At 41.1% G+C, this 27,546-nt stretch overlaps 2 protein-coding genes across 7 annotated transcripts in view; both read right to left on the bottom strand.

The window, feature by feature from the left end:
* Window positions 1–7,041, bottom strand: part of Havcr2 (hepatitis A virus cellular receptor 2) — a 23,347-nt gene extending 16,306 nt beyond the window's left edge. The window contains exons 1-3 of one of the 2 annotated variants that reach the window (XM_031353771.1): window positions 6,789–7,041; window positions 5,279–5,620; window positions 2,685–2,768 (exon numbers count right to left, since the gene is read on the bottom strand). In XM_031353771.1, the coding sequence (XP_031209631.1) occupies window positions 2,685–2,768; window positions 5,279–5,620; window positions 6,789–6,846 (484 nt within the window). In that variant the 5' untranslated portion in view covers window positions 6,847–7,041. The remainder of the gene's footprint in view (window positions 1–2,684; window positions 2,769–5,278; window positions 5,621–6,788) is intronic. The other variant, XM_031353772.1, reaches the window with a different exon arrangement.
* A 15,064-nt stretch (window positions 7,042–22,105) lies between these two features.
* Med7 (mediator complex subunit 7) lies at window positions 22,106–26,591 on the bottom strand. 5 transcript variants are annotated; one of them, XM_031350806.1, is made up of 4 exons: window positions 26,199–26,575; window positions 24,405–24,494; window positions 23,700–23,870; window positions 22,114–23,139 (listed from the first exon to the last, which is right to left on the bottom strand). In XM_031350806.1, the coding sequence occupies exon 4, from the start codon at window positions 23,120–23,122 to the stop codon at window positions 22,421–22,423; it is 702 nt and encodes a 233-aa protein (XP_031206666.1). In that variant the 5' UTR covers window positions 23,123–23,139; window positions 23,700–23,870; window positions 24,405–24,494; window positions 26,199–26,575; the 3' UTR covers window positions 22,114–22,420. The 5 variants fall into 5 exon arrangements, with proteins under 5 accessions (XP_031206667.1, XP_031206668.1, XP_031206666.1 ...); XM_031350807.1 differs by lacking the exon at window positions 24,405–24,494 and having other exon boundaries at window positions 22,106–23,139; window positions 26,503–26,591; XM_031350805.1 differs by lacking the exon at window positions 24,405–24,494.
* Window positions 26,592–27,546: the final 955 nt, after the last annotated feature.

Here is a 27,546-nt window from a genome sequence, read left to right as displayed (position 1 = left end):
AAAAAAAAAAGTATGTGCCATCATACCTGGTCCTAATTGTAATATTATGTATATGTACCACTATTTTGACATTTTTAGAAGAAGAAACAGCATTTTATTTTATTTTATTTTATCCCAGTGTGTGTGTATGTGTGTGTGTATGTGTGTGTGTATGTGTGTGTGTGCGTGTGTGCGTGTGTGTATCTGTTTCATTTCTCCTTCCTGCTGCTTATGCTCTAGTGCAGTCTTAGGTTCCCTGAGAAAAACATAAATAAAAAGTAACCTTACAGATATCTCTTGTTCATGTTTGTAACAAAATGGAATGGGGGCGGGGAATAAAGAAGTCAAAGCTGGAGGTTTAGCTTCATTGGCGGAGGATGCATTGTCCACACAGAGGCCAAAGGACCATCTGTGACAGTTCTCCATCATTTGGGGACTTGAGATCCAACTCAGCCTTGATGGCAAGGGGCTACACTTGCTGCACTAACACAACAACCCAGAAACAGGACGCTGTGCTAGAAAACTCCATCCTTGACACAGACTATGCGTTAGAAAGCTGGGACTCAGAGCAGGCCTTCCCCAGAGCTGAAGACTCCCCTGGGATCCAGCCTTAGCTCCTTCAGGAAGAGAACAACACACTTTTTCTGTTTCATGTGAGTTTTGGAAATTCCATTCTCACTTTTAAAGGCTTCAAATACTAAATATACTCACTTTCACAGTAAGCAGAAAGTGCACATAGCTATTCAAATGACTTATCAGCCACTGGCATAGTATAACACCTGTAAACAAGCCTTTAAATGTCAATGAATGTCAGTTTTCCATTTCGTTTCTTATTTTTAGAATATTATCCTCTGTCATTTGTTTGCTTGCTTGCTTAACTATTTCCTGTCTGGCTCTTAAAAACCTTGGAGATTCTATCTAGGGAATGTGCCAACATTGCCTGATGTAAGAGAAGAGCCTGTTCATAGGTTTCCACTGCATTTAATTTCCTTGCTAATGACATAATAGAGACTGCCTTTCCCTACAGAGCAACTGATCAAGGAAGGTAAAGTTAATAACTTCAGTAACAAAAATGCCGATCAATAGCCAGTTCCATCTATGGACCTGCTGCTCTGACACAGGCTTCACGTCTTACCCTGTTTAATCTTCACAATAGCCCTCTGAGGAAGGCTCTAGAAGCCTCACTGTGGCGATGAGAAACCTAAACTTCCAAGAGTTGGAGCGATGTTACTGAGTTGGGAATTAGCAGGAGATTTAGGACCCAACTTACTCTCGCTGCATAGCAGAACCATTTTCTCACCCTGCCCTCTGGCCTTATCGACAGTATTAGTGACAGGCACATCCACTGAGTTGTGTGCACAGTGCGAATGCACTGTGACACACACTGGACTCATTTTCTTTTCAACATCTCGCAAGTTACAACTTTCGAGATGTGTGCCCTGATGAGATGGACTTAAACTATTTTTCTCTCCCATTATGGAAAATGAATAGTGCTTCTTCAAGTTTAAGAACAGAACTCTCTCCAGAAGTAAGAGGAGATTAACATCTCTGATCATCGTGCCCAAGGACAGCCAGCCCTTCCTGTCCTGTTTTTCTTCTGGGACAGCTTTCATCCTCGTGCCCCATGAGGATTGCAGTTCCTCCGTAGGCAGCTGGAAGCTGAGGAAGCTGATGGTCTGTGTCCTGCTAGAAAGGGCCCTGAACAGCACCTAATCAGCCCATTAGCCTCAAATATAAGCAACGCTGCCTGCTCAGAGCAAACCAGAAAATAATGAAGACGATGCTGTGAGCCTTCCCTTTTAGACTCCGTTAACTTAATATTTACCTAAAATAGAACAATTTCTTATTAGAGGTTTTTTTAAATTAAATTTTACATAAGGGCCAGCTAAATGGCTCCATGTATAACGGTCCTTGCCTGAGACCTGAGTCTGATCCACCTTGTCCTAGACAGTACAAGGAAAAAGCAGGTGCCTCTGAGTTTTTTTCCTTGCTGCCACATACCATCAATGACACATGAGTACACACACACACACACACACACACACACACACACACGCACACACACAAACACACAGAATGTAATAAAATTTTAAAGTAAGTTAAAGCCTTTGTTAGTTGTGAGCCTTGTAGCTGAACCATCTCTAGCCCCAAATGGCTTTCTAAAAAAAACAATGGCAATAGTAAATATTTCTCTTCCTGGCTGGGCAGTAGTGGCACACACACCTTTAATCCCAGCACTTGGGAGGCAGAGGCAGGCGGATTTCTGAGTTCGAGGCCAGCCTTGTCTACAGAGTGAGTTCCAGGACAACCAAAGCTATACAGAGAAAACCTGTCTTGAAAGAAAACAAAACAAAACAAAACAAAATTTCTCTTCCTTTGTAGCAAAATCTATGGATATCCAAAATAATTTCTCTATGGTAGGGGCAGGGCATTTTCCTGATACAAGAAATCCAGACGTCTCCAGGCCCTGCTCTTTGGACAGAAGAGGAAGCAGAGACCCAGAGAATTAAAAGGCCTTGCGTCAGCTCACCTGGCTAGTTTGTGATTTAGAATCCTAACCCAGGAGGCTAAGATGTGGTCCACCACCATGAGGTCACCTCAAACAATACTACAGAGGCTGAGAAAAAAAAGTGATTTATCATATTCAAAGCTCTGTGAACTGAGATACAAGGTAAACACACCCTCCTGTGCTTACTATGTCTTACCTGAACCATTTCTCTCAGTGGTTAGAGTTATTGGAGAAGCCGTAGTAGAATCCCCATGGGCAGTCTCAGCTGGGGTGACCTTGGCTTGAGTCAGAAAACATTTTCATGGATTAGGGGATTTTTTTTTAACATTTATTTATTGGGGAGGGGGAGGGCGTATGGAGGTCAGAAAACAACTTTCAGGAATCACCATGTGAGCTACAAAGACAAAACTCAGGTAATCAGGCTTGATAGCAAATGCCTTTACCCATGGAGCCATCTCACTTGCCTAAGAGTAAGGCTTTACTAAGAGCCTGGTTTATGTCAGGAAACATGGACAGGGCAGAAGACAACATCTGAAAGAGGATAAATGAAGAGGCACATACACTCTGCTCCAAATCTACATGGGCACACTCACTGAGAGCGTATTTCACATACTTCAGATGTGTAACAGCGGTGAGATGCATTTACCATTGCTACAGCCTAATCAGTAGTGGAAGTAACAGCCATGAGAGGTCATACTAAAGCTTCCGTATGAACATCTGCCTATACAATCCTTCCAGTGGCCTATATGGCAGATAACTATATTTTACATGTAAAAAAGGGTCATACATGTGAAATAATGTTCCAATACTAGAAAATTAATAAGAAGGAGAGTTGGTTTGAACTCTGCTCTACGTGGTCACAAAGATGTGCTCTTAAATTCTTTGAGTTGTGTAGTGATGGGGAGTCGAACCCATGGACTTTTGCTGAGCTACATACCTGAACCTATGTTAAAACATAACCTATCTTAAAAAACATGAACATGCACATATCTATCTGCACACGTGCATGCAACCCAGTGTTTATATTCCTGGCTTACCTAAAATAGACTTTTATGTGGGAAAAACAGAATCCATCTCCAGATATGTCTCTGGTTTCTAGGAAGGGCCCAAGCACTAAGAGAAGACGGAAAGATGCCACAGGATATCTGATCACACTGTGAACCCCGAGATTGTGTTGTTTACTGGACAAGTGTGTTTTACGTTGTGATGTGGCTCAGCTCTAGCACACACCTTTAATCTGAAAGCTTTCTGTTTATTGTAAAACAGGATCAAATAAAGTCAACAACAGGATAAGAGGCAGAGCAAGCAACCAGTTGAGAGGGAGTAAACATAGGAAAAACCACAGAAAGTGAGAGGAAGTCAGGAGGATGGATGGAGAGATGCCCAGGAAATAGAAGGGAGGGATATTCAGTTTGAAGAGTTTGAAGACAGTGTGGGGAGGAGAGCTTCCTTTTGGGACATCGACTGTGGAGGAAGGTCAACTGGGTTCTGTCTCTGTCTCTCTGAGCTAGCAGGCTATTATCCCAGCATCTGGCTCCCCGGTCTTTATTGGTAAAATCGAACATTTGAGATTTTATTGATAACATTTGGTGCCTAATATGGGACACCATTTGTAGCCACAGTCTTTTCTACCTAGTCTCTTTGTTCCCAGAATAATGACTCAGACTTAATTATTTACGAATAAATGCCTAGACCATGGCATGTTCTCCAACTGGCTCATAACTTATATAACCCATTTATTCTAGTCTAGGTCTGCCACATGGTTGGTTAACTCTCCTCAGTTTCATGTACTTGAATTCTTCATAGTTCAGGGTGAAATCTCTTGTCTCTAATTCTCTTCCAAAGTTCCAATCTCTCTACCAACATTCCCACCTGTTACTTCCTGCCTTTTGCTAATCGGCCATCAGCTTTTACTTGACCGGTGATGGTTCCACACAGTACATAAGAGATTCTCTCTACAGAAAGACTATAAGAGTCGGAGGTAATAGCTAGCTCTAAACAAACTGAGCTACTATACATATAAGTTCATGGAGACCATGATAACACAGATAAGACTTGCACAGACTCAAACCAGATGAAATTCCAGCACTGAAAAGGGGAAGGTGACAGGAGTTCCCACTCCTCTAAGAAGCTATTTGCAATTGATGCCAGCTGGGAAAGAGAAAATCCAGTTTTCTCCAATGGAGTGTCACTGGGTATACCAGCCCCATTCGAGAGAAGGCCCCTTGCCCAGAAGTAGTTGGCCAACACAAACATACTCCATTTGATTTTGTGTACTTTGTTTTGTCAGATATTTTTCATATTATTGATTATGCTTGTTTGTTTTAAGTTTTGATTTATGTGTGTGTGTTTGTGCGTGTATTGTGTGTGTATGTGTGTATATAGGTGTATATGTGTGTTTGAGAAACAGAATACAAAGTTGTATGGGTAAGAAGGTGGAGAAAATCTGAAGTTGGAGTAGGGGAAAAATATGATCAAAATACATCATATAAAAAATTAAAACAAAGATAGTTAAAAACAGAAACTTTCCATGTGATGCTAATTATCAGTCAGGGTCTTGAACCTCTGGTCTAGGCCTTTCTTCCCCTTCTGTAGACCATATCCTTGAGTTTGAAAACATGTGCAAGCTACACCACTGGCCTTCAAAGGGGAGGCCTATTAATCCATGTCTTCCCATCCCACCCCAGGGTTTGTAGCTAGGGAAGTCAGATGTGAGAATCCTCTGTTTCTATGATAGTATGACTCACAGGTATGCTGATGGACAGTGATGACATGGAAAGGTCTACTTACCTGGTTCGATGACGTCTAATTTCAGTTCTAATTTTTTATCATTCATTAGACCAGGGAATTGTATCCTGCAGCAGTAGGTCCCTCCGTCAGCTAGAGTCACATTCGCTATGGTCAGGGACACATCTCCTTTGTAGAATTCCCCCTTTAGCTCGTATCTGCTGGATTTCAGATATATCACATTCTTTTCATCAGTTCTGAGCAACTCGCTGCCACACTGTGACCAAGGACAGGATCCCTTGCCCCAGCACACAGGCACAAGTGTCCTAGGGGAAGGTAGAGAGTAGCTGCAGGGCAGAGAGGCATCCTTACCGACCTCAACTGTATAAGCATCTTCCAAAGACCCTGTACAGAAAGGAAAGGAGGGCAAGATGGTGATGGAGGTGGGTCCATTTCTGCAAGCAATGCATCACAGAATAAAAGAGGAAACTATGGCTGCCCTGTCGGGAAGAAGACTGGCTGTGCCAATGATTCTCTGAGTTGAGAGGCAGCAGAGAGTCCTTATGAAATAGCTATAAAGATTGCACAGGCCCTGGATCCTGGAACTCAGCAGGTGGAGACAGGAAAACCCAGAATTAGAGACCAGGCTGAACTATATAGCAGATTCCAGGCTAGCCAAAGTGATGAAACTGTCTCCCAGAAAAGAAATGGCCAGACCAGGAATGATGACTTAAGTCTGGATTCCCTGTAAGGAACCTGGGGAAGAACTGCAGGGAGTTTGAGCCAGCCAGGGCAACCTAGGCTCATTCCCTAAGATGTATGCCTCCATTGGACTGACACTGGAACATGAGAACTTGCATTTCCCTCAGTTTCCATGTGTTGTGGGGTCCTTGACACTGGACACCCCTTCTCCTTTTTCAGATTCACAGCCCTCCAATTGTGAACAATTTGAGCTAGTGTGACTCTAGAGCTAATGGAGTTAACACTCAGAAGAATGGTCATTGTTGGCCAGGAAAATAGCCCACCTAATCTAGACTGGTTGTCTGTTAATTAGAAAAGACAGGGTAACCTCAGTCTCCATCCCTCTCTCTCTCCCTAGACGCATCCCTGCACCCTCCCTCTCTCTGTCATGAATAGAATACCTGACTCACCCCCCAAAAAAAGCTAGTGGCTTTCATATTTGAAATGCCTCATATGTTTTATTGAAGTTTAAAATAAATTATAATAACACAAAGTTATGTATAAGCATAACTTCTCTCCCAACTCTTCGCACTTCAGTTTCCCTTCCTAGAGCCCAAACATTAAAAAAACATCCACACACTGCTGTTCCCTGGTAACACTTGCACACATAATTGTTTGCCTCGACTCTTTCTGTAGCATTGTGATTGCCAGCAGTCTATATTAGGTTGTTCAATTAGGCTTGTGCCATTCTTATGTCAAATTTATTTACCTGGTCCTGCACTATTGGACATTTAGGTTGCTATTACAAACAGCATCACTATGACCATCCTTGTATCTTTGCCTTGTACTCTGAAATAATTCTCCAATTGAAAAGGTCCAGACCTGTACTTACTTGCAAGTAGTAGTTGCAGCAGCAGCAGGACACAGTTGAAAGTAAGACCTGAAAACATGGCAGGTGAAATCAACGGAGAGCTCTGTGTAGAGATAGCTTTAGCTCTTCTGTTAAAATGGGTACTTCCTCTTACTTCTGAGTACCCAGAGTCATGAGTGCTAACCACACCCACTGAGGTCAGCCTGCTCCCCAGGATGTCTGACCTCCAGTGATTCCCATGTTAGTACTGCTAATCTAGTCACATTAGAGAACGTTCCAGTTCTGTGTAATGTTACACTAGACACATCCTGCAAGGCACTCTGAAGTTTACTGCATGAAATCAACAAAGAGGAAGTTGTGTTTCAGAGATTGAGAAGTATTAGTCATGGCAAGAGGAGAGAGTCTTCCAATTAGCTCAGATAAAATAGCCCGAGATGGTCCATGTAGATACCTAGCTGGTCCTTGTTACCAGGGAACAAAAACATAACATCATGTGTTCTGGTGTAGTCAGGTCAATCTCTATTAATCAGGCCTGTGACCAATGTTCTTGAAGCACCTGCTTTGAGCCAGGCACTGGACTGGGAGCTAAAGAATAAGGCAGTGAAGCTCAGCATGGGGGTGTACACCTTTAATCAAAGCATCAGGGAGACAGAGGCAAGCAGATCTCTGACTTTGAGGGGGCCTTGGCATACAGAGCAAATTCCAAAGCAGCAGGGGCTACACAAAGACACCTTGTCCAGAAAAAAATTAACTAATTAACTAGCCTACTGTGGAAATAAAGTGATAGTTGTTATGTCCTTATCTTTACATTTATGGACAACTTGAGAGCTCAGTTGTCATCCTTGGTCTGATACACTTTAGGATGTAATCTATAAGTTTATTGCATCTGACATTCCTCGTTTATAACGGTCTTATGAGGTAAGGAGATTATCAAGACACCATTACAGGCACACGTGTAATGCCAGCACTCAGGAGGCTCACTTAGGAGGATCACTGACTACGAGGCCAGCTACATGGCCATTCTCTTGTAACAATACCAAAGAAGTTGTGTCAATAATGTATGTGGAGCTTCACAGTCGTTTTGACTTTGACCTTCAAACATTCAAAATCTTTTACTTAGGAAACACATACTTCCTGTTGCAGTGCCTCTGGCCCATGGTTTGGACAGAGCTTTGTAGACTTCTATATTCCATTGCACTCTGTCTCCCGTGGAAGACATGACGAATGGAATGACGAATCGCTTCTGTTTCCCAGGAAGGAAGGGGAACTTTGAACATGAATCGTCAGAATGTGTTAAGTTCCAGCCATGTCATTTACGACCAGGGCACCACATAAGACTTCAGCACTTTCAGCCATTAACGAGTGACATTTATCTAGACACCTTCAAAACCAAAGCTTTCCCACAGAGGGAAGTCAGCTCCCAGGCTGTGTAATTTCTGAAAACCTGGTGGGTTTCCGGCTATGTCAGCCCTTCCTGAGCTCCCAGCCACTCATCTTTATGCCTTAAATGCATTTAATCTAAATATCTGTAAAACACTGATTTTTTTTTTTAATTTACTAAAGTGCTGTTAAGCACTGTTTGGTTTTGTTTTGTTTTGTTTTGTTTTTTAATTTACTAAAGTGCAGCCATGGAAGTGTCTGCAGAGGCCCACCTAGCCCTTTGTCTGCTTGTAAGACACTCGGTTCTGAATCTTTTACATGTTATTTCTTTTCTTCTTAGTGGGTTATTTTGTCATGTTAAAACACAAAATCTGCATCATAAATGACTACATTTAGCAATAAATACGAGAAGGGAAAAAAAACCCAGGAGTACAATAAACCCCTCTATGGAAATACTTTATAGTTTCAAAATTCTAGTCCTTGAAGGGTTTTTGCCCATACATGTGAGTATTGCCTAAAGCAGGTAGCCAGCCTTTTATTGAGTTATTTATTTAAAAAAAAAAAAACTGAAGTGATATTTAATTCAACTTCTTATTGCTGCTGCTATAATTTTTAGTCACTTATTTTTTGTTACAGAGTACCAACATGTATGTTAGAGGACAACTTATAGTCAGCTCTCCTTCTACCAAGTGGATCCTGGAGATCAAAGTCAGGATTTGGCTTGATGGTGGATTGTCTTTACCCACTGAGCCATCTCCCAGGCCTGTCTTTGTTAGGGCTTCTATTGCTGGGTTGAAACACCATGACCAGAAGCAAGCTAGGTAGGAAATTGTTTATTTGGCTTACACTTCCACATTGCTATTCAACACTGAAGGAAGTTGGGGCAGCAACTCAAACGGGACGTGATCCTGGAGGCAAGAGCTAATGCAGAGGCCATGGAGGCTTGTCTCACATGGCTTTCTCAGCCTGCTTTCTTTTAGAACCTAGAACCACCAGCCCAGGGATGGAACCCACCACAGTGGACTGAGCTCTCCCCCATTGATCACTGATAGAGAAACTGCTTTATAGTTGGATCTCATGGAGATATTTCTTCAATTGGAGCCTCTCTCACTCTCTCTGTCTCTGTCTCTGTCTCTGTCTCTGTCTCTGTCTGTCTCTCTGTCTGTCTCTCTGTCTGTCTCTGTCTCTCTCTCTCTGTCTCTCTGTCTCTCTCTCTCTGTCTGTCTCTCTCTCTCTCTCTCTCTCTCTCTCTCTCTCTCTCTCTCTCTCTCTCTCTCTCTCTCTCTCTCTCTCTCTCTCTCTCTCTCTCTCTCTCTCTCTCTCTCCCCTCTAGCTTATGTCAAGTTGACAGTACAAGGCCCATGCCTGTTTTCTATTGTAAGGATACTCAGTAAAGGTAACATGAAGAAAAGTGTCTTATAGGGTGCTGTTTTGGAGTCTCCAAGACAAGGCATCAGTGTTGGTTCAGTTCTGGGAGGATCTCACGTAGACTGGCATCACAATAGGGGAAAGGTAAGCAAGAGAGAGAAATCACATGATGAAGCAGCAATCCAAAGCCAGGTGGAGAACCTGGCTGGCTCTCTGTAACAGCCATCTCTCAAGAATTCAATACATGTTCTGCAATAACTACTTTTAGTCCCCCTAAAGGTTATCATCCTTCCTGAGACCTACTCAATTTCCCCCTCGGCTTTACCAACAGGAAGGTCTCACCATCTTTCAAATACACAATCTATTTAAGAACAAACAGCATCCAAAACAGTTACCTGTTCAAACAAATAAAAAAGTTACAGGAATAAATATAAACAAAAGCAAAACAACAAAAACCTTCTTACTAGGAACCTTGTTCCCACCCCTCCATGCCTAGCAATCCTTTAGACTCCTACTTCCCCTAAGTCTCTGGAAACATACAAAAAAGGAAAGGTAAAATATGGTCTTACTCCTTTTTGTTTTATAATTTTGTGCATTAAGTGCATGAAGGAAAGAAAGAGACAGAAAAAATGGAGAGATACAGGAGACACACAGAGGAAAAGAGAGAGAAAGGTAGGGAGAGAAGGAAGGAGGGAGAGGCCCACAGAGATGGAGGCGGGCGTCAGGAATGCATGAATGTACAGGGGTCAGGAGATACTTCCAGGAGTCGGTTCTCTCCTTCTCCTACAGGGATTAGACTCCAACGGCCAGGCTTGCACAGAAGATCCGGTGAACCACTGAGCCACCTCCCCCTTTCTTATTTAGACAAAATACAATATCACATAGAGTTTTTGTTCCTTCTATCTGTTGTCTTTTATTTGCTAAAGTAATGTTAAAAGACTCATAGATATGTTAGCCACTCTCTGACTTCAGTGTGCATCTACTTCCAAAGAAGGAAATCCTGCTGTGTAATCATGATACCACTACTATGCAAAATAAAGTTATTAATGCTCCTGTATAATTCTTGTACTAGATGATAATCGTGGTCTTCTAGCTCAAAAATGTTATTTGATTGATTTGTTTTGATCCAGACTCAGACATGCAGCTGGTTATTGTACCCCGACGTCTCTTTTAATTGATGGCAGTCTTTCCTTCCTTTCCCAGGCACTTGCTGGTTCTATAAATCTGTTCTCTGTGAACTGCTCTACATTCTGGCTTGTCTGCATTCTTGTGGTATCTTTTACTTTAGTTCCTGTTTCCATTATAGTTCCTGAAAGTGGTATTCAGTTCTAGAGGTTTGGTGAGCTTCAGGTTGATTTGCTTTTTTTAATGCTTCACAACTTGCTTTATATTTGATATTACAACACAACTACCCAATGGCTGCACCTCTAGAGATGACAAATTGTTCAGCTTTCGGATTTCACTTTCAGCACTAGGTACTGAAAATCTTTATCTCCTGTAGTATATTCTCATCCTTTGCCACAGACACATGGATTCTACTGGATGAAAATAAACTGAGAGTGGTGGTTCATGCCTTTGATCTCAGCTCTCAGGAAGTTGAAGCAGAAAGACTGACATGAGTTCAAGGCTACCTTGAAGAACATTGTGAATTCTAAACCAGCATGAAGTACTGAGTGAGATCCTGCCTCAAATAGGGGAGGGGGGAAGGAGAGAATGGGCTCACAACCATCTGTAATGGAATCCCAGACCCTCTTCTGGTATGTCTGAAGGCAGCTACACTGTGTACTCATATACATAAAATAAATAAACCTTTAAAAAAGAGAAACTTCTCAGGAGAAAATATATAAAAGACCAACAGATAAATGAAAGAAAAATATTCAATGCCATTAATGGCATTGAATTCAAATCAAAATCACAAAAAGATAGCATCTACTATAGCTATTTTAAAACTACTAAGTGAGTGCTTGCAAGAGTAGAAAGAAGGTATACTGGCTGGTTTTGTGTGTCAACTTGACATAGGCTGGAATTATCACAGAGAAGGGAGCTTCAGCTGGGGAAGTGCCTCCATGAGACCCAGCTGTGGGGCATGTTCTCAATTAGTGATCAAGGGGATAGGGCCCACTGTGGGTGGTGCCATCATCCCTGGGCTGGTAGTCTTGGGTTCTATAAGAGAGCAGCCTGAGCAAGCCAGGGGAGGCAAGCCAGTAAGGAACATCCCTCCATGGCCTCTGCATCAGCTCCTGCTTCCTGACCTGCTTGAGTTCCAGTCCTGACTTCCTTTGGTGATGAACAGCAATGCAGAAGTAAGCTGAATAAACCCTTTCCTCCCCAACTTGCTTCTTGGTCATGATGTTTGTGCAGGAATAGAAACCCTGACTAAAACAGAAGGAAACTTTGCAAACTCTTGGTGAGAAAGTAAATTAATATCCAGAACAAACAGTATGGAGGTTCCTCAACAACTTAAAGAGAAGTACTGTATGATCTAGCCACTCCATTATTGGCTATACACGGGAATGAAATGATATCAGAATTCTGAGAGTCTTCTACATATCCTTGTCATTTCAAAACTAAGAAATGGAAACAAACTAAATAGCTAAACAAAATGTAGATGGAATGACTCAACCTAAATGTGGACAGAACCATTTCACTGGCTGCGGTCCCATACTGAGCAAAAAGAAGGCAAGCTGAGTCCCACCCAGCAGTCCCTTCTCTCTGCTTCCTGTGAATGCAATGAGACCTGTCATCATTTCCCTGCAGTGATGGGCTGTACAGTCAAACTAAGCTAAAGCAAACCTTCCTTCTTCAAGTTGTGTTTCGTCAGATATTTTATTGCACCAACAATGAAAAACACCAACCTGTCTTTTCAAATAAGTATAGATAGATGTTGGACTATGGGTATAGCTAGGTTGATAAAGTGCATGCCTACCGTGGATGAAGCCCTGGGTTTTATCCCCAGTACCCAGTAAATCAAGGACATGCTTGTAATTCCAGCACTTAGGAAGTAGAGGAAAAAGTACAAAGAAATCAAGGCCAGACTAGTATATACAAGAGCATGTCTCAAAAAACAAATAGAAAACTACCAAATTACGTATGCTTCTTCTTTTTAGAAAGAAGTGCTATGTGGTTTACAAGGACTTAAACATCACAAAATTAAGAAGGTGATAAAGATCTCTTGTATTTGTAGAGTTTTTACATCTGGTAATTATGAATGGATCACAGAGATATTAATCGATAGGTAATATTCAAGCATATACAAGCAGTGGGTGCTGGGAAGCAAAAAGAAACATCTCCCAGAGAACCTCCACCCAGAAAGGAAGGAGACTTTGAGATTCAAGAAGAAACCTGCTTTGATGCTTAGTTTTGATTGCCAAGCCTTTAATCCCAGCACTTGGGAAGCAGAGGCAGGTGGATTTCTGAGTTTGAGGCCAGCCTGGTCTACAGAGTGAGTTCCAGGATAGCCAGAGCTATACAGAGAAATCCTGTCTCGAGAAAAAAAAAAAAGAATAAGAAAAAGAAAGAAAAAAAAAAGTACCACTGAAACAAACCTCTGACCATGTCTGTAAGAGAACGCCTAGATTTGGGTAATGGAGGTGGCAAGACACATCCCAAATGTAGACAGAACCATTCCATGGGCTGGAGGGGTCCCATACAGAAGCTTTATCCAGAAACACAGAAAACCAGTGGCCCAGCGAATGCAGGCTGTCTTCTCAGCTGTCAGATTCACTGGTCAAGGGGCTTCTAAGAGAAGTCAGATCCTATCAGAAAAAAACAAATGTCCTCATCATGGAGGAGATAGAGGGCACTGGAAAGACTGACCCTCATCAGTTCACTCAGGCTCCAGCGATGCCGCTGTGAAGGGTGAAAAGTGTCCACCAGCGAGAACACTCTGATGAGCTGTGACTCATAGTGGGAAGTCATGCCTGTGGTCTCATCTTGAAAATGAAGCTCCCACTATTTTGCAGAGAGGCTGTGTAGCTAGGAAGTGGTCTGACTGGTCCTTTAGACTGCTCTCTAATATGGCTGTCTTCTCTCTGCCCACTGGAGAGTTTCACGGGTTCAGATAGCTACATTCTCACTTCAGTTCACAGACACACTCACCATCTGTCAGTCCCAATGAAGTACCTTCTATGCTTTTCATTTCATCTTACTAGTTCATTTTTATCCCAGCATCACATGCTCATTCTATTCTGATCAAAGATATTCACTTTACAAGATCATGCTTAGCTGCTTCCCAAAGTACCCAATCCACATTATCTGTCCATTGGCAGCAGGAATTCTTCTGATACTCCATGCCTTTGTCAGAATCTTCTTGACAGATAGTATTTTTCCAATAAAAGGGCTGGACAATGATTTCGCAATTTGGCTTTAAGGTTTAAAATTTGTTTAATGGCAACTTTAATAGAGTGTTTGCATAAACACAAATTGATGGATTATTCATTACTCAGAAAGCAATACTCAAGTAATCTGGACTCAAAAATAGTCACTCTGCTAAAGTTCATTTGATGACTCACTCCAAGTCATCTGTTCTTTCCTGACTACGGTACTTTGCTTGTATAGGTATTATTCTTGATATTGCAATTTTATGGTGATAATCTTTTCTCTCTCTCTCTCTCTCTCTCTCTCTCTCTCTCTCTCTCTCTCTCTCTCTCTCTCTCTCTCTCTCTCTTTCTCTCTCTCTCTCTCTTTTTCTTTCTTTCTTTCTTTTGCAGTCTTATCTATCCCAGGCTTCAAACTCCCCATATAATCTAAAATGACTGAATCTCTCTTTCTTCCACCTCCCTAATGCTTAGATTATATATATGTGTCACCTAATCCAGTGCTGGGGATCAAACCTAGGGCTTTTAGCATGCTACACTATCACTCCACTACCTGTACCAATCACCAGCCTCTCTCCTTATCTTTTTTTAAAGTTTCACTACTTATACATGAATCTCAAAGTTATTCATATAGCTCTTCTTGGTTTTGAATAGTTTATAAATGAAATCATGGGAAATGTAGTGTTTTGTCATTTATTTAACCTGACAGTGTGTCTAGAATCCTTTCTGGCTATTTGTGTCCTTACTAGTGGCTTAGTCAGGGTTTCTATTCCTGCACAACCATCATGACCAAGAAGTAAGTTGGGGAGGAAAGGATTTATTCAAAGGAAGTCAGGACTAGAATTCAAGCAGGTCAGGAAGCAGGAGCTGATGCAGAGGCCATGGAGAGATGTTTCTTACTGGCTTGCCTCCCCTGGCTTGCTCAGGCTGCTCTCTTATAGAACCCAAGACTACCAGCCCAGGGATGGCACCACCCACAGTGGGCCCTATCCCCTTGATCACTAATTGAGAACATTGCCCCACAGCTGGATCTCATGGAGGCACTTCCCCAGCTGAAGCTCCCTTCTCTGTGATAACTCCAGCCTGTGTCAAGTTGACACAGAAAACCAACCAGTACAGGTAGGTTGTTATTGAAGTTTTTCTGAGAATAGATAAACCTCAAATTGCCCATTCTCCTTTTTCTTCATTACTGCGAGTTTCATACAAGTATACAATGAAATATGATCATTATCTATTCCCGAGATCCTCCTTCCAACATCCTCATATCCTCAAGAAGTCCCCCTCGATTCATCATGAGGCTTTTGTTTTGTTTGATAACCCATTAAGTCCAGCTAGTGACTTCCTTATCTGCATGGTGGGCCATCATTGGAGCATGGATAACTTTCAATCAATCAACTCCAAAAAGTTGATAGTTCTCTCTCTCAGCTATCAACTGCCAAAGGCCATTCAGTAAGGAGGGAGAATGGAGATTATCTAACCCATCTATGCTGAGATTTTAGCTGGCTTGATCTTGCATAGATCTTTTTTCTGGTAACCACTGATGCTGTGAGTTCATAATTGTCTTAGCCATCATGTGTCTAGAAGACAACACTCAACACTTCTCTCCATCTTCCTACTCTTAGATTCTTTCTATCCCTTCTTCAGAAATGTTCCTTGATCCTTGAGGGAGGGGGACAGCCATTAATACAGATGCCCTGTTCACAGCTGAGCACTCAGTCTCTTCTTAGAACTTTGGCCTGGTTATACAGCTCTCCTTTTGACTGTTGCGCACTGCAAGAAGATGCCTCTCTGGCCAAGATTAAGAGCAGCTTGGGTCTGTTGGCTCCAGGACCAAGGCTAGGCCATTGGGAGCCATTCTGTTTTTTTAAGCACTATGGGTAGGTAGTTTAAGAGTTTAATAGGTTTTAAGTACTGAGTTTAAGATGAGAAAGGTGTTCAGGAAGAAACGAAGGCACACCCCTGAACATGGGTGTGGACTTCTGAAGAGTTGGCCTTTCTATTTAGATGTTTCCTTTTCATTTCAGCTACATACACTGCCACTCTGGACATTCTCATGCATAAGTACTGCTATTCATGAGCCTTTGAAATGTCTTTCCAAAAGTAGAGTTAATGGATTGGAGGGCATAAATATCTGAAACCTTGTTAAATAATGACCAATTAGTTTCCAAGAGTCTCACCAACCAACCGCATATAGAATATATTTGGTGGATGGCATAGTGCACACCTGGGATTCAAACAGGGAGACTGAAAGGGAAGAACACAATTTGAAGACATGCTGGGTCACAAAGCAATACCCTGTTTCAAGAAAAAAAAATTACAAATCATTTTGAGGCACGGTGTTGCCAGGACTGGTTTTTCTGTTTGTGGTTTTGGTTTTTTATGATTTTTCTCAAATTGGTAAGGATGTGGAAACATGCCACGTGGTTTTAACTTGCATGTCCCTGGTTACTAACAAGAACCTGTTGTTTATATGTCATTTGCATTTAATTTCGGAGAAATACTTGTTCAAGTCCTTTACCCAATCTGCTGAGTTTCTGTGTGTTTCATATTGATTAATATAAATAATTTATATCTTTTGGATGTTAGTCCTCTACTGATTTTGAAAGACCCCTGGGGGAGACCCCCACTCAAATCTCAGGAGGACGTGCACCCAAGGAATCATGAGAGACCGTCTTGATGTAATTACAAGAGGTAGTTTTTAATTTCGGGGTGCTCTGGTTCAGCACCACACCTATCTCACACAGGAGATTGTGGAGCCGACCACGAGGCTTGAAAGTTAGGGCTTTATATAGGGAAAAGGTCTGGGGAACAAAGGAGTTGGTATGGTTACACATGATTGGCTAGTTCAAATATTAACTATTACGTGCAGAACAGAGTAGAAAATTCCTAAGGTTGGTGTTAATCTGAGTCAACAGAACATCTGACTTTAAACCATATCTGCCTAGACATGTAGTTTATGTCTTTTTGACCTGCTAGTTCTCAGGATGTCTAACAGACTGCTTGCTCATTCCTAGGCCTATGTGGGCCAGCTTGTGATGAATTCTTAGGCCCATAACTTTTCTTCCTAGTCAGCACACGTCCAAAGCTTTAATTTTTCCTTTCAATTTCAACTGTTGCAAATCTTTTCTCCCGTACTATAGCATTTCACTGTATGGTTTGTTTTTGTGAACATAACCTCTCTCTCTCTCTCTCTCTCTCTCTCTCTCTCTCTCTCTCTCTCTCTCTCTCTCTCTCTCTCTCTCAAGATTTGTGTGTGAGTCCTTTGCCTGCACATATATATGTGCACTTTGTACATATCTACGACCTAATAAGTCAGACTATATCAGACCCCCTGGAATTGAAGTTACTGATAGTTGTCAGTCACCATGCTGGGAACTGAACCAGGATCCTTTAGAAAAAGCAACAAGTGTTGGTTGCTACCTGCTGAGACATCTCTCCAGCTCCTGAACACAATATAATTTATTTTTTTTATTATTTTTTTATTTTTTTATTTTTTATTTTTTTTCCAAGACAGGGTTTCTCTGTATAGCCCTGGCTATCCTGGAGCTCACTCTGTAGAGCAGGCTGGCCTCGAACTCAGAAATCTTCCTGCTTCTGCCTCCCAAGTGCTGGGATTAAAGGTGTGAGCCACCACCACCCAGCTGTAATTTTATTGTAATGGAATAAACCAATCTTTTCTTTTGTGAATAGTAATTTTATATTTTATTTTAGCATTTCTTCTCTTATTCAGAGGTTTAAAAAAATATTTGCCGGGCTGGTGAGATGGCTCAGCGGGTAAGAATACCTACTGCTCTTCTGAAGGTCATGAGTTCAAATCCCAGCAACCGCCGGGTAGTGTTGGCACATGCCTTTGATCCCGGCACTTGGGAGAGACTGAGGCAGGCAGATTTCTGAGTTCGAGGCCAGCCTGGTCTACAGAGAGAGTTCCAGGACAGCCAGGTTTCTACACAGAGAAACCCTGTCTCGAAAAAACAAAATAAAACACACACACACACACACACACACACACACACACACACACACACACACACACAAAATCCCAGTAACCACATAGTGGCTCACAACCACCCATAATGAAATCTGACACCCTCTTCTGTGTACTCATTTATAATAATAAATCTTAAAAAACATTTTTAAAAATTAAAAAAAAATTTGCCGATATTAGTTTTAAAAATTTGGCTGATATGAGGAGCAAAGATGGTGGCCTGAAATTTCCTAAAGCCAGCTGGTTTCTTGGTCCTGCTGGGCTGACCGCCCCTACCCAGTCGGAGTGACAGTCGGAGGACAATTTCTACGAGTCCGTTCTCTCCTTCCATACTTGGATCCCAAGTACTGAATTGAGGTAGTCAGGCTTAGTGGGAAGCTCCTCTGCATGCTGAGTCTTCTCTCCCAACTGTGATTCCATTTCTTTTAATAAAAGCACAAACAAGTTCTGCTTCAATAAAAACTAATAGCTATTTTGTAGTGAACTCTTTAATTCTCCTGGAGCTGAGTTTTGCAGGCTTTATTCCAACTCTACCTCCTGAAAATTCCAGCATTTTCCCTTTGTAATGTCATCTCTGTAATGTTTCAAAATGATAATACATAAATTTTCTGGCTTTCAGTTCTGTTCCTATTGTCTATTTGCCTATCTTTCTGCCAATGCAACATTTTGCTTTAATTATAGTAGCATGATAGATATTGATATCATGCAGGGGAATTCCTTTCCTTTATTCTCTTTCAAGGGCAGTATGGCTCTGGGTCCTTTTAACAAAACCTATGAATTGCAGAACCAGTTTATGAAACTTTAGAATATGTTGGAAAACTATTAACTTGCCTTGGAGCTAAAATTGAATTCAGGATAAATTTGGCCTCTTTACAAGCTCAGCATTCCAATCCTCAAACACATTTTGTTTCTATTTATATTTAGGTCTTTAAAAATACTGTCTTAATAAAATATATTCTGTATAATATTCAATTATTTCTAAATGTTTTTCTAGGCCTTCTGTCTTATTGAAGCATACATAGTATCATGTTTACGTTTTCCATTTTGGTTGGTGGATGCTGAACTAAAGGGTATTAACATTTCTGCAACAATTAATAGCTGTTTATTAATCCATTAATTATTTATGCTGAGGGTTATTTTTTGTTCAGTGGTGATCTCTTAGTTTTTTCCTTTTCAATATTTTATTTTTTGTGCTCTGCTGGTTAGGGAATCTAGTACATACTTGAAGCTTTGATATCAAGCATCCTTAATTTATTTCTGTTCTCAAAGGAAAGGCTTTCTCCTTGGGCATAAAACACATGCTCCAGATTTTTTTTAGACCTGCTATTTACTATTTTAAGAACATTCCTTTCTATTCCTGTTATTTTAAGAGTTGTTTTTTTATGAATGGATCCTAATTCTCACAAATTTTAAACCTATTGAGAAAAATAATTTTTACTCCTAAATCCATTATTTAGCATGTTATATTATTTCACTATTCCACATTCTTGAAGCACAAATTGGCCATAAAAAAATCTTTTTAAAAACCATCTTACTGGTTTCAGTTTAATATTTTGTTTATACTAACTTTATAAGACTTGGAAATGTTTTGCTTGTCTACTCATTGACAGAGTTGCAGAAGATTAAACTTTTTATTCTTTGTGTATGTACACAAGCTTGGGGGGGGGGGTGGGACTGCTAAATACCAGCATGTTTATCAGGCTTCTGTATCACAGAAGCTATCTGAACTTGAAACATCCTTAGTGAGATCTCTATTTCCTCTTCTAGTTGTTTTCTTTTTTATTATATTTATTTACATCCCAAATGTTGTCCCCACCTCCTGGTCCCTGCTTGCAGAATCCTTGAAGAACTGTTCAGATTTCTTATCAGTGCTGATAATGTCTTAAGAATCTGCCCACTTTCCCCAAGTGTTCAAATGCATTGGAAGGTTGTCCATGTTTTGTTACTGCCTATAATGCCCTTTTTTTTTTTGTCCCCTATTCCCAAAAGGAGTAATGCCTTAAGGCCCCAGGCTCAAGTACCACCTAGCCTCTGGGGCACCCACAAACCATTTCAGATCAGATGCTTCTGAGCATATGATTAGTTAGCCTGAAGCCTGAGTATACTGTTTAGGGTGGAATGGGTTTCAGAAGGAATTAGGGTGGGTGTTGTCTTTCATTGACAGGATTACTCTGACTACTATAACTGCCTGGGTTAATGAAAATGAGCATCCATGGATATTAATAAACCAAATCAAAGCTACACAGCTGATAAATAGTACAGCCTAGATTCTAAGACTCAAGGTTGCTTTCTTTGTTGAAGGTAGCTTTTCTGTTGTGTTGTACTTTTGTACAATTTTAGCCTTGAGAGCTCATCTTCTTATACACTTCAGAATGCTGAGATTCCAGTTGCATTATGGGTGTGTTTCAACAGCCATCCCTGATTCAACAAGTACCAACCAACCAGATATGTGAAGCCTAACTCACTTCTGAATGAGCTTGAGTGAGCAGTTCATAAGCAGTGCCTCTGGGGTTCATTTCAGTCCTCTCTGTAACTGGTTATAGTCTCATAGACTTAAGCAAGACTGCCACTTATTGGTAGCATCATCACATTACAGTATGAAGCCAGGCCTTAAAACTGTAATGCTAAATGTCAATGGTTTGCTAAAGTATACTCAATGGAGTATACTTGCATGGAAACATCACACTGAGTCCCATAGTTGTTCCCAGTTACTTGCAAATGAGAAATACAACCAGAAGCTGAGTGTGGTGACACCTGCCTAGAACTCCAACACTGAGGCTGAGGTAGCAGGATTACAGGTTGAGACCAGATTGGTCTACATAGTATGTTTCATGCCAGCCAGGGCTTCATAGGAAGACTGTCTCAAAATGCCAAAAATAAGTTAAAACTTTTAATGAGTGGTGAGAATATTAGCTGTTATCTCATTCAATCCTTAAAACCATGCTATGGAGATTTTGTCATTTTTATTTCTGTAGTGTATTTACCATAACTTTCAGAGTCCATTCTCTCTGTCAACCATGAATTCTAAGCAAGCACCCTTACATACTGGTCCTACATTAGTATCTCAGTGATAATGTTTCAGGATTTAAATTAAATCATGTTGCCCATCTGCTAAATCTACTCCATTGTCTGATTTTAAACTCCCAGAGTGTAGAAATTTACATTTAGGTGGCCCAAAACCTCAAAATATATCACAAAATTCCTGAATAACTGAAGTTCAAATTTCAATGTCTATATTGTATTCCTGTTCATATATAAAAGTTGGAGTAGTGTTTTCATTTACTTATTGTCTATGACTGCTGTCAAGCCACAGCAGGTGAGTATATGAAACAGAAATTGTATTGATCTCAATGCCTATTAAATGGATTTACTCTAAGTTTACCACCAGATGGAGACAACAAGGAATCAAAAAAAGCAGGACGGGATAAAACAAAAAAATCTTTGCGAATTTCTTATCCCACATAGACTCTGGCTCAACCAAACCATAAATGTTAAGTTTCAATTCTCATGAGTCTTAGGAATACTACCTACTAAGAAGGGTTTTTAGGTAGAATAAAGCACCATCTTAAGATATGGATGTCTTAACCAACAAACCATGACTCCTATGTTTAAAGTAAAACCATTCTTCCGATCTACAAATGTATCCTCTTGAGTCCTGTATCCAGTGTATGAGGTATTTACAAGTGTAGATTTCAGGATTAGAAAACTGGAATAGCTCTAGTTATGATTTTCAGTATGACAAACTAGAGGACAGAGAATGAAAAAGCCAGTGCTTTGGCTATGAAACTGAATACTTTCTAACCGTATTCTGCCACTTATTAGTTGCTTAAGTCAACCTCTATGAACTTCTGTAATGACTGAAGACAGGTTGAGTTGTTGATAAATAAGTTTGTATGTGATTAGAACTGTGCTACTAACATATACATGCGTTTGAAAGGGATATAAACTGGACAAGGTATTCTGACTAGGCTACTTTGGAAGCAAAACTCTTCTGAGGGTAGTATAATGGCTAAGTGAATAGGATACAATCTTAGCAAACACATACCAGAGAAGAAGATATGTTGAGACTGAAGAACAGCTGCTCAACAGAGGCATCTATTGAGAAGGTGAAGTATGCACATTTCTCATAGAATTGGACCATAACCACATCATTACCTGACCGGGGCGAAGAAGAGCCCCTAACAAATATTCTATGGAGAATAAAGGGGAGAAAAGCTACAGTACTGAGTTTGCTGGAACAGTCATCAGGAAAATAAACTTTCTATATTATTTTGGAATAAGTCTAAACATTTTATAATTTCACATGTATACTTGATGCCCTTTATTAGTCTTGAAGCAAATAACTTTTTTTTCCAAGAATGACAATTTGTTATTATTTCAAGTTTTTATTCCAACTCCAAAAAATAGGACTATCCCAAACAACAGCAAACATTCTGCTTTTTTTATGGCAATTACTCAAATATACTTGCTGGCCTATGTTTAGTGTTAAATTACCACCTACAGCATTTCAATTGAAAAAAGTCTATTTATACCTCTTAAGACTGAGAGAAAATAAACTAATATATGATGCTACTTACTAAAAGGGGAAAAAAAAAGAATATTCTTCATGGCCTTTCATTCATTTCATCAATTAGCACACATAAGGCAGCATCTTTTTCTATAATCTGGTCCCTTCTGTGACCTGAACTTTCTCTTTGTTGTTCATTCTGTCCAGTACAATTGCTGTTATCATCTGTATCCATCGGCTCAGTTTTAACTCTCATCCCTGCTTCAGAATGGGGCAAATCATCAGGCAAAGAAGCCAAGCAATTTTGAATCATTTCAATTACTCGTTCCAGATGTTTCTGAAACCTCTCAGCTGTTTCGAGGCGCTGGCGTTTCTGGACCTCCATCATGACTCTCAAAGTCTCTCTTGCTTGGTGGGGTCGATATTCATTTATAAGATGATGCACATGTACAAAAAGAAGCTTAAGATCTTCTAATTTTTCTTCTCGTTTTATACTCCCAGGACTCCTTATTAAGATGTCTAAAAGGTCTAAGAAATTAATCAGTATAGACATATTGAGTTTTCTCAGCTCTTTCTTATGATCAAATTGCATAGGATGAAGCCGTTCGATGCCCTGACTTTCTAAAGGGCGAATGATAAGATCATCACACTGGAACTGGTTGCCAAACATCATGTAGCTGTCTTTAATCGGAGGGGGAGGCTTGGGAGCCAAGCCTTCCTGAATATTTTCATCTGTATATTCCTTGATGTACTGCATTGGAGGTGGTGGAAGTGCACTCACTTGCTGTGGTTCACCCATTGTAGACAATCAAGAACCTAAAAAAACAGAACACAATTCAGAACAGAATCATGACACCACCTTCCCCCTATATGTTCTTCTTTTTTCTGACAGTACAGGGTCCAAGACAAGATGATCTTAGATTTTAAAATTAAGATTTACAACAGGGAATAGCTATCAATTCTTTTCTAATTAAATATTCTGTTAATGCCCATATATTTTCCTTTATTTCCTTGGTGCTTTCAACAGCAGTTAATAAAACAAAAGCTGTATCTTTTTCAACTATAAAGAAAATCTGAGGGAACTGGAAGTGGGGGCAGCCCACATTAGTTGGGTATCTACTGGGGCATACAAGAAAAATCTTCAGATGTAAGCCACATTTCAGTGGAAGGTGGGCACCCACAATAACAGTAATGGCAAAACCAAAACAAACAACTCTTCCAGAGCACAGAAGACCCGTCAATTTTTCAAAAATAGACCCAGGCAAAGTATACTGGGGGGTTGGAGGGGGAGAGCAGGGCAAAGTGTGAGGGGGAGGGTCTTGTGACATTTGTCACTGTGTCATGAAACTTCATTGATGCGAGAAAAAAGTACCAACCTAAGAGCAGAGCAGCCTGATCAACACAACTATGATGTTCAGAAGTTCACTGTGGGCTCAGACCATATTATCTTCAAGTTTCCTGATGGGAAATACACCTTGAAAATTGAGAACTTGTCGGCCAGCCAAGACAACAGGTGTGCTAATTTCACCCAAGAGGGACAGGTGATCCTGGCAAAGGAGGAGGAAGCAAAGAGAAAAATAAAGCAAAGCTGTGACTTTATGAAGACCTGACGGAAAAAAAAAACCTTCCTTGTTAGGCTAATGGGAATAGAGCAGGGAAGGTGCAGAAAGCTGCACACAGACTCTGCCTTCAAAAAAGGTCTGCCCTATGACCACTTTGTGACAGCACCACAGTTATGACTCCGAAATTCAAGTATAAAAGCAGGTTCTGTAACTGATATGGACCATGGCAAGTTCATTTTTACTGCAGAATCACCACTTAAACCTACTTAGTCACTGACTCCCAGGCCCCAAGTCGTCTTCACAATCCCTGCTCTGGTCCTACGGCCTGCTGTGTCCTGGCTCATAACTCTATTCACCCAAGACTGCAGGCTTTCATCACATAGTTTGTTGCTTAACTAAACCAGACTTAAAAATTCGGAATTGCTATGTTCACTTTGTCTATGAAAGAAATTCTGAGAACACAAAACAGCATCACTTGGAAATCCTACTATTATTTTAATCTCCTTAAGTCTTTCTCACCTGTTAAAGAGCACTCTTGCTGCCTGCCAGACTTCATGTGATCATGAAGTAAGATTTGTTCTGCTTGGTTAGAAAAGGATGCTAGGTAATCTGACAAATGTAAAGCATACAAAGTAAGAAAACCAGCAGCAGAGTCCACCACAGACTTGGCACAAGACTTTATTTACTGTTATTTTTAAACATTTTTTAAAAAGACCTAAAATGCCCTAGGCATGATGGCTCATGCTGTAGTCCTAGTGACTGAGAAGCATGACAGCTGTGAGTTCAAGCCAGTTTGAACTACAAAGTGAGGTTGGGTTAACTTGTGCTAAAGATCCATCTTTAAAAATTAAATATTTTAAAAAATATATAAAATTGGGGAGTAAGATATTGTAGTGGTATGCAAGGTATTAGAGGAGTGTGGAAGCAGGCATGATCAAAACACACGTGTGTTTGCATGTATATGTATAAAATTCTCAAAGAACAAACATATATTCTTAAAACTAAGAAAAAGGGTCTCTGTTTGGGGTGCTTTTATATGGTACATGATATACTATTTTTTCATGTCTGACTCCTTTTGGTAGGCATATGCTGGAACCTACTCTGGGAAAGAACATTTATAAGCAAATGTCATATGCCTTATTTATTATTCTTTCCCTATAACCAAACTACATGTGGTATCTATCAATCTCATATCGTTCACTTTGCTTTTTACTGTACAGTGGTTTCCAAAACCAAACACTTAAAACTCTCTATACATCTCGACAAAAATCCCTGTTGTTAAATTTCATACTTCTAATATTTTCCAAGGTCTCTGAAGAAGCCCCATCTTATAGTACAGTTAGTGTAGTACAGTCTTGCTAACACATTATTAGTATTTTTACATCTTTTCTATGTAAATTTAAAACCTAGACCCAACGCTGTGACATATATGGCCAAAATAACCTTTGCTTTTTCCAACTTAAGTACATTATACAATGAGAAGATTCTTGAGTGCTTTTTCACACTGATCTGAGATTCAAGGTTGGGCCACTGTCTGACAACAGGAGCAAGTAACATACGGGTCCTGTACACTGCGAATACGTTAAATCTGAGGGAAGCAACTTCAAATTCTTCAGATTGTCCAACTGTTTGAGGGTGTATATACCTATATCAGGAAAGTCTACTTGCAGCCACATGGAGTCAATACCTGGCCTAAATTTCCTCCCGAGGGCTTTTGAAGTTGGAGATCTGCGCTTCCCTTAGCCACACCCACACTAAGCCCGCTGTTTCCTAAACGTTTTTAACAAGAGAGCGGCATCCTCACTCCAACCTTCCTAACGGTACGACTATTCCCAATTTGATTGGAAAGTCAAGAAGCCAACTCCCAGCGTGCAGAAGTGGGCAAATTGTACATCGGGAATCTGTATTCCGTTTCTCGGACTGTTTCGTTGCGCCGAAGTGCAAACCCCCATAACTTGGGCGTCCCGCGTTAAGAGCCTGCCACCTTACGAAAACCGCCCATTACCGGTTTAAACTGAACTTTTCAAAGCCGCTGGAGGTCGTAACTCGCTAACGCGAACAAAATTCAGTTTCTAGTGTGTGCTTTTGGGGGTAAAAAGGTCGCAAGCTCAGACACATGGCTCACTTTTGTCCCTGGGACTGGGACCCCTCGGAAAGGCTGGTACTGGATGAATCCGGATCCGACCGGATCCATCTTTAAAAATTAAGTAAATATTTTAAAAAATATATAAAATTGGGGAGTAAGATATTGGGGAGTAAGATATCCCCTCCCCCAGCCCCCGCGCTCCCAGGTGGCTACTACTATCCTTTTACCAATGGCGACAGGGCAGGCGAAGGCCACGACCCTTGAAAAGCCCGCGGCGTGGGGACGAGAACTCGGACCTCCCAGCCCGCAGTCCGGCTCCTCGTCCGGAGCGAGCGGTACTCGGCGTACCTTCGGCCGGCCGCCCGCCTCAGGCCCCGGGGAGGCTCCGCGGAGGAACGTGGGAGGAAGGCAAGCGCGGGCTTCCCTGGCTGTCCCGCGCCGGACTTCGGCGCTCCACGCCGGGAGAGACGCAACCGCGGGGGCGGAGAGACGGGCTCAGGCTGCGGTCGCCAACCGCCGCCGCCCGCTCACCTCAGCTCTTTCTCGCTTTTCCGGTAGCGACTTTTCCTCAGCGCAGCGGAAGCCCCAGTTCCGGTTGCCTTCTCAGGAAGAAGCCTCGGACGCGGGCCTTTAATTGGCTAGCAAGGCTGTCCTATAGCAGGTCCTGCTCCCGCCCCAAAGGTACTGCGCACGCGCGCTTCCGCACCTCCCGCTTCTCCCGGGAAAGAGCTCCTGTCTGGTTTCTTGGTCAGGTCAGGAGAGTACTTCATCGTACTTTTTGTTAGTAGAAGAAAGTACTCTCTTGTAATTCTGTTCCTCGCAGCCCCCACTTTTATATGAGACTCTTAAAATTAAATACGCGCCTTATGTAAAAGTCAGTAAATACAGATAAGCAATATATTTAAAAATTCTACCAGTACTAACCTCATCATCAATTTTTTTTTTTTAAAAAAGAAAACAAGATTGTACTCTATTATATATTCCTATATATTTGTGAACATGATTAAGGATAACATCCTAAACCTTCATTTTCACCCTCCCATTCACTTTTACTTTCATTTAGGAATTCAAAGATGTCTATGACAATTCTTCCACAAATTGACAAGTGAAAAATCTTAATGTAGTTTTTAAAAATGGAAGGGGTGAACAGTTTCACTGTGTAGCCCAGGCTGGCTTCAAATGTCTCTTCCCAGCCTCAGGAAAGCCAGAGGTACAGAAATGAGCCATCAGGACCAGCAAGAAAACTTTCCAAAGCTCCCCCCTCCCCCCAACACACACACGTAGAAGGATTGTTAACAGATATGGGAGTCTTAAGATGCAGTGTTGCAAATTAAGAGTAAGATAAGAATGTTCTGATAAAACAGCTCTGCTTCACAAACAAGAGGTTTCTCAGTTTCTCCGCTCCTTCCTTTAAATATGTGGAGACTTGCAGGAATAAAGCAAAAGAACAGTGTACTTACCACCCGCTTCCACAGTTCTGTGCCCCCCCCCCCCGTCACTTCGTCTCTAGTCCAGTGTGAACCTCTAAAAGGTAAGAGCTCTTTATTTTTTTTTCCTATACCCACAGAGTTAGTA

The sequence above is a fragment of the Mastomys coucha genome, unplaced genomic scaffold (assembly GCF_008632895.1).
Source record: "Mastomys coucha isolate ucsf_1 unplaced genomic scaffold, UCSF_Mcou_1 pScaffold5, whole genome shotgun sequence".
NCBI lineage: Eukaryota > Metazoa > Chordata > Mammalia > Rodentia > Muridae > Mastomys > Mastomys coucha.
The sequence above is the reverse complement of the archived record's forward strand: the minus strand, read 5'-3'. Positions and strand labels throughout refer to the sequence as shown.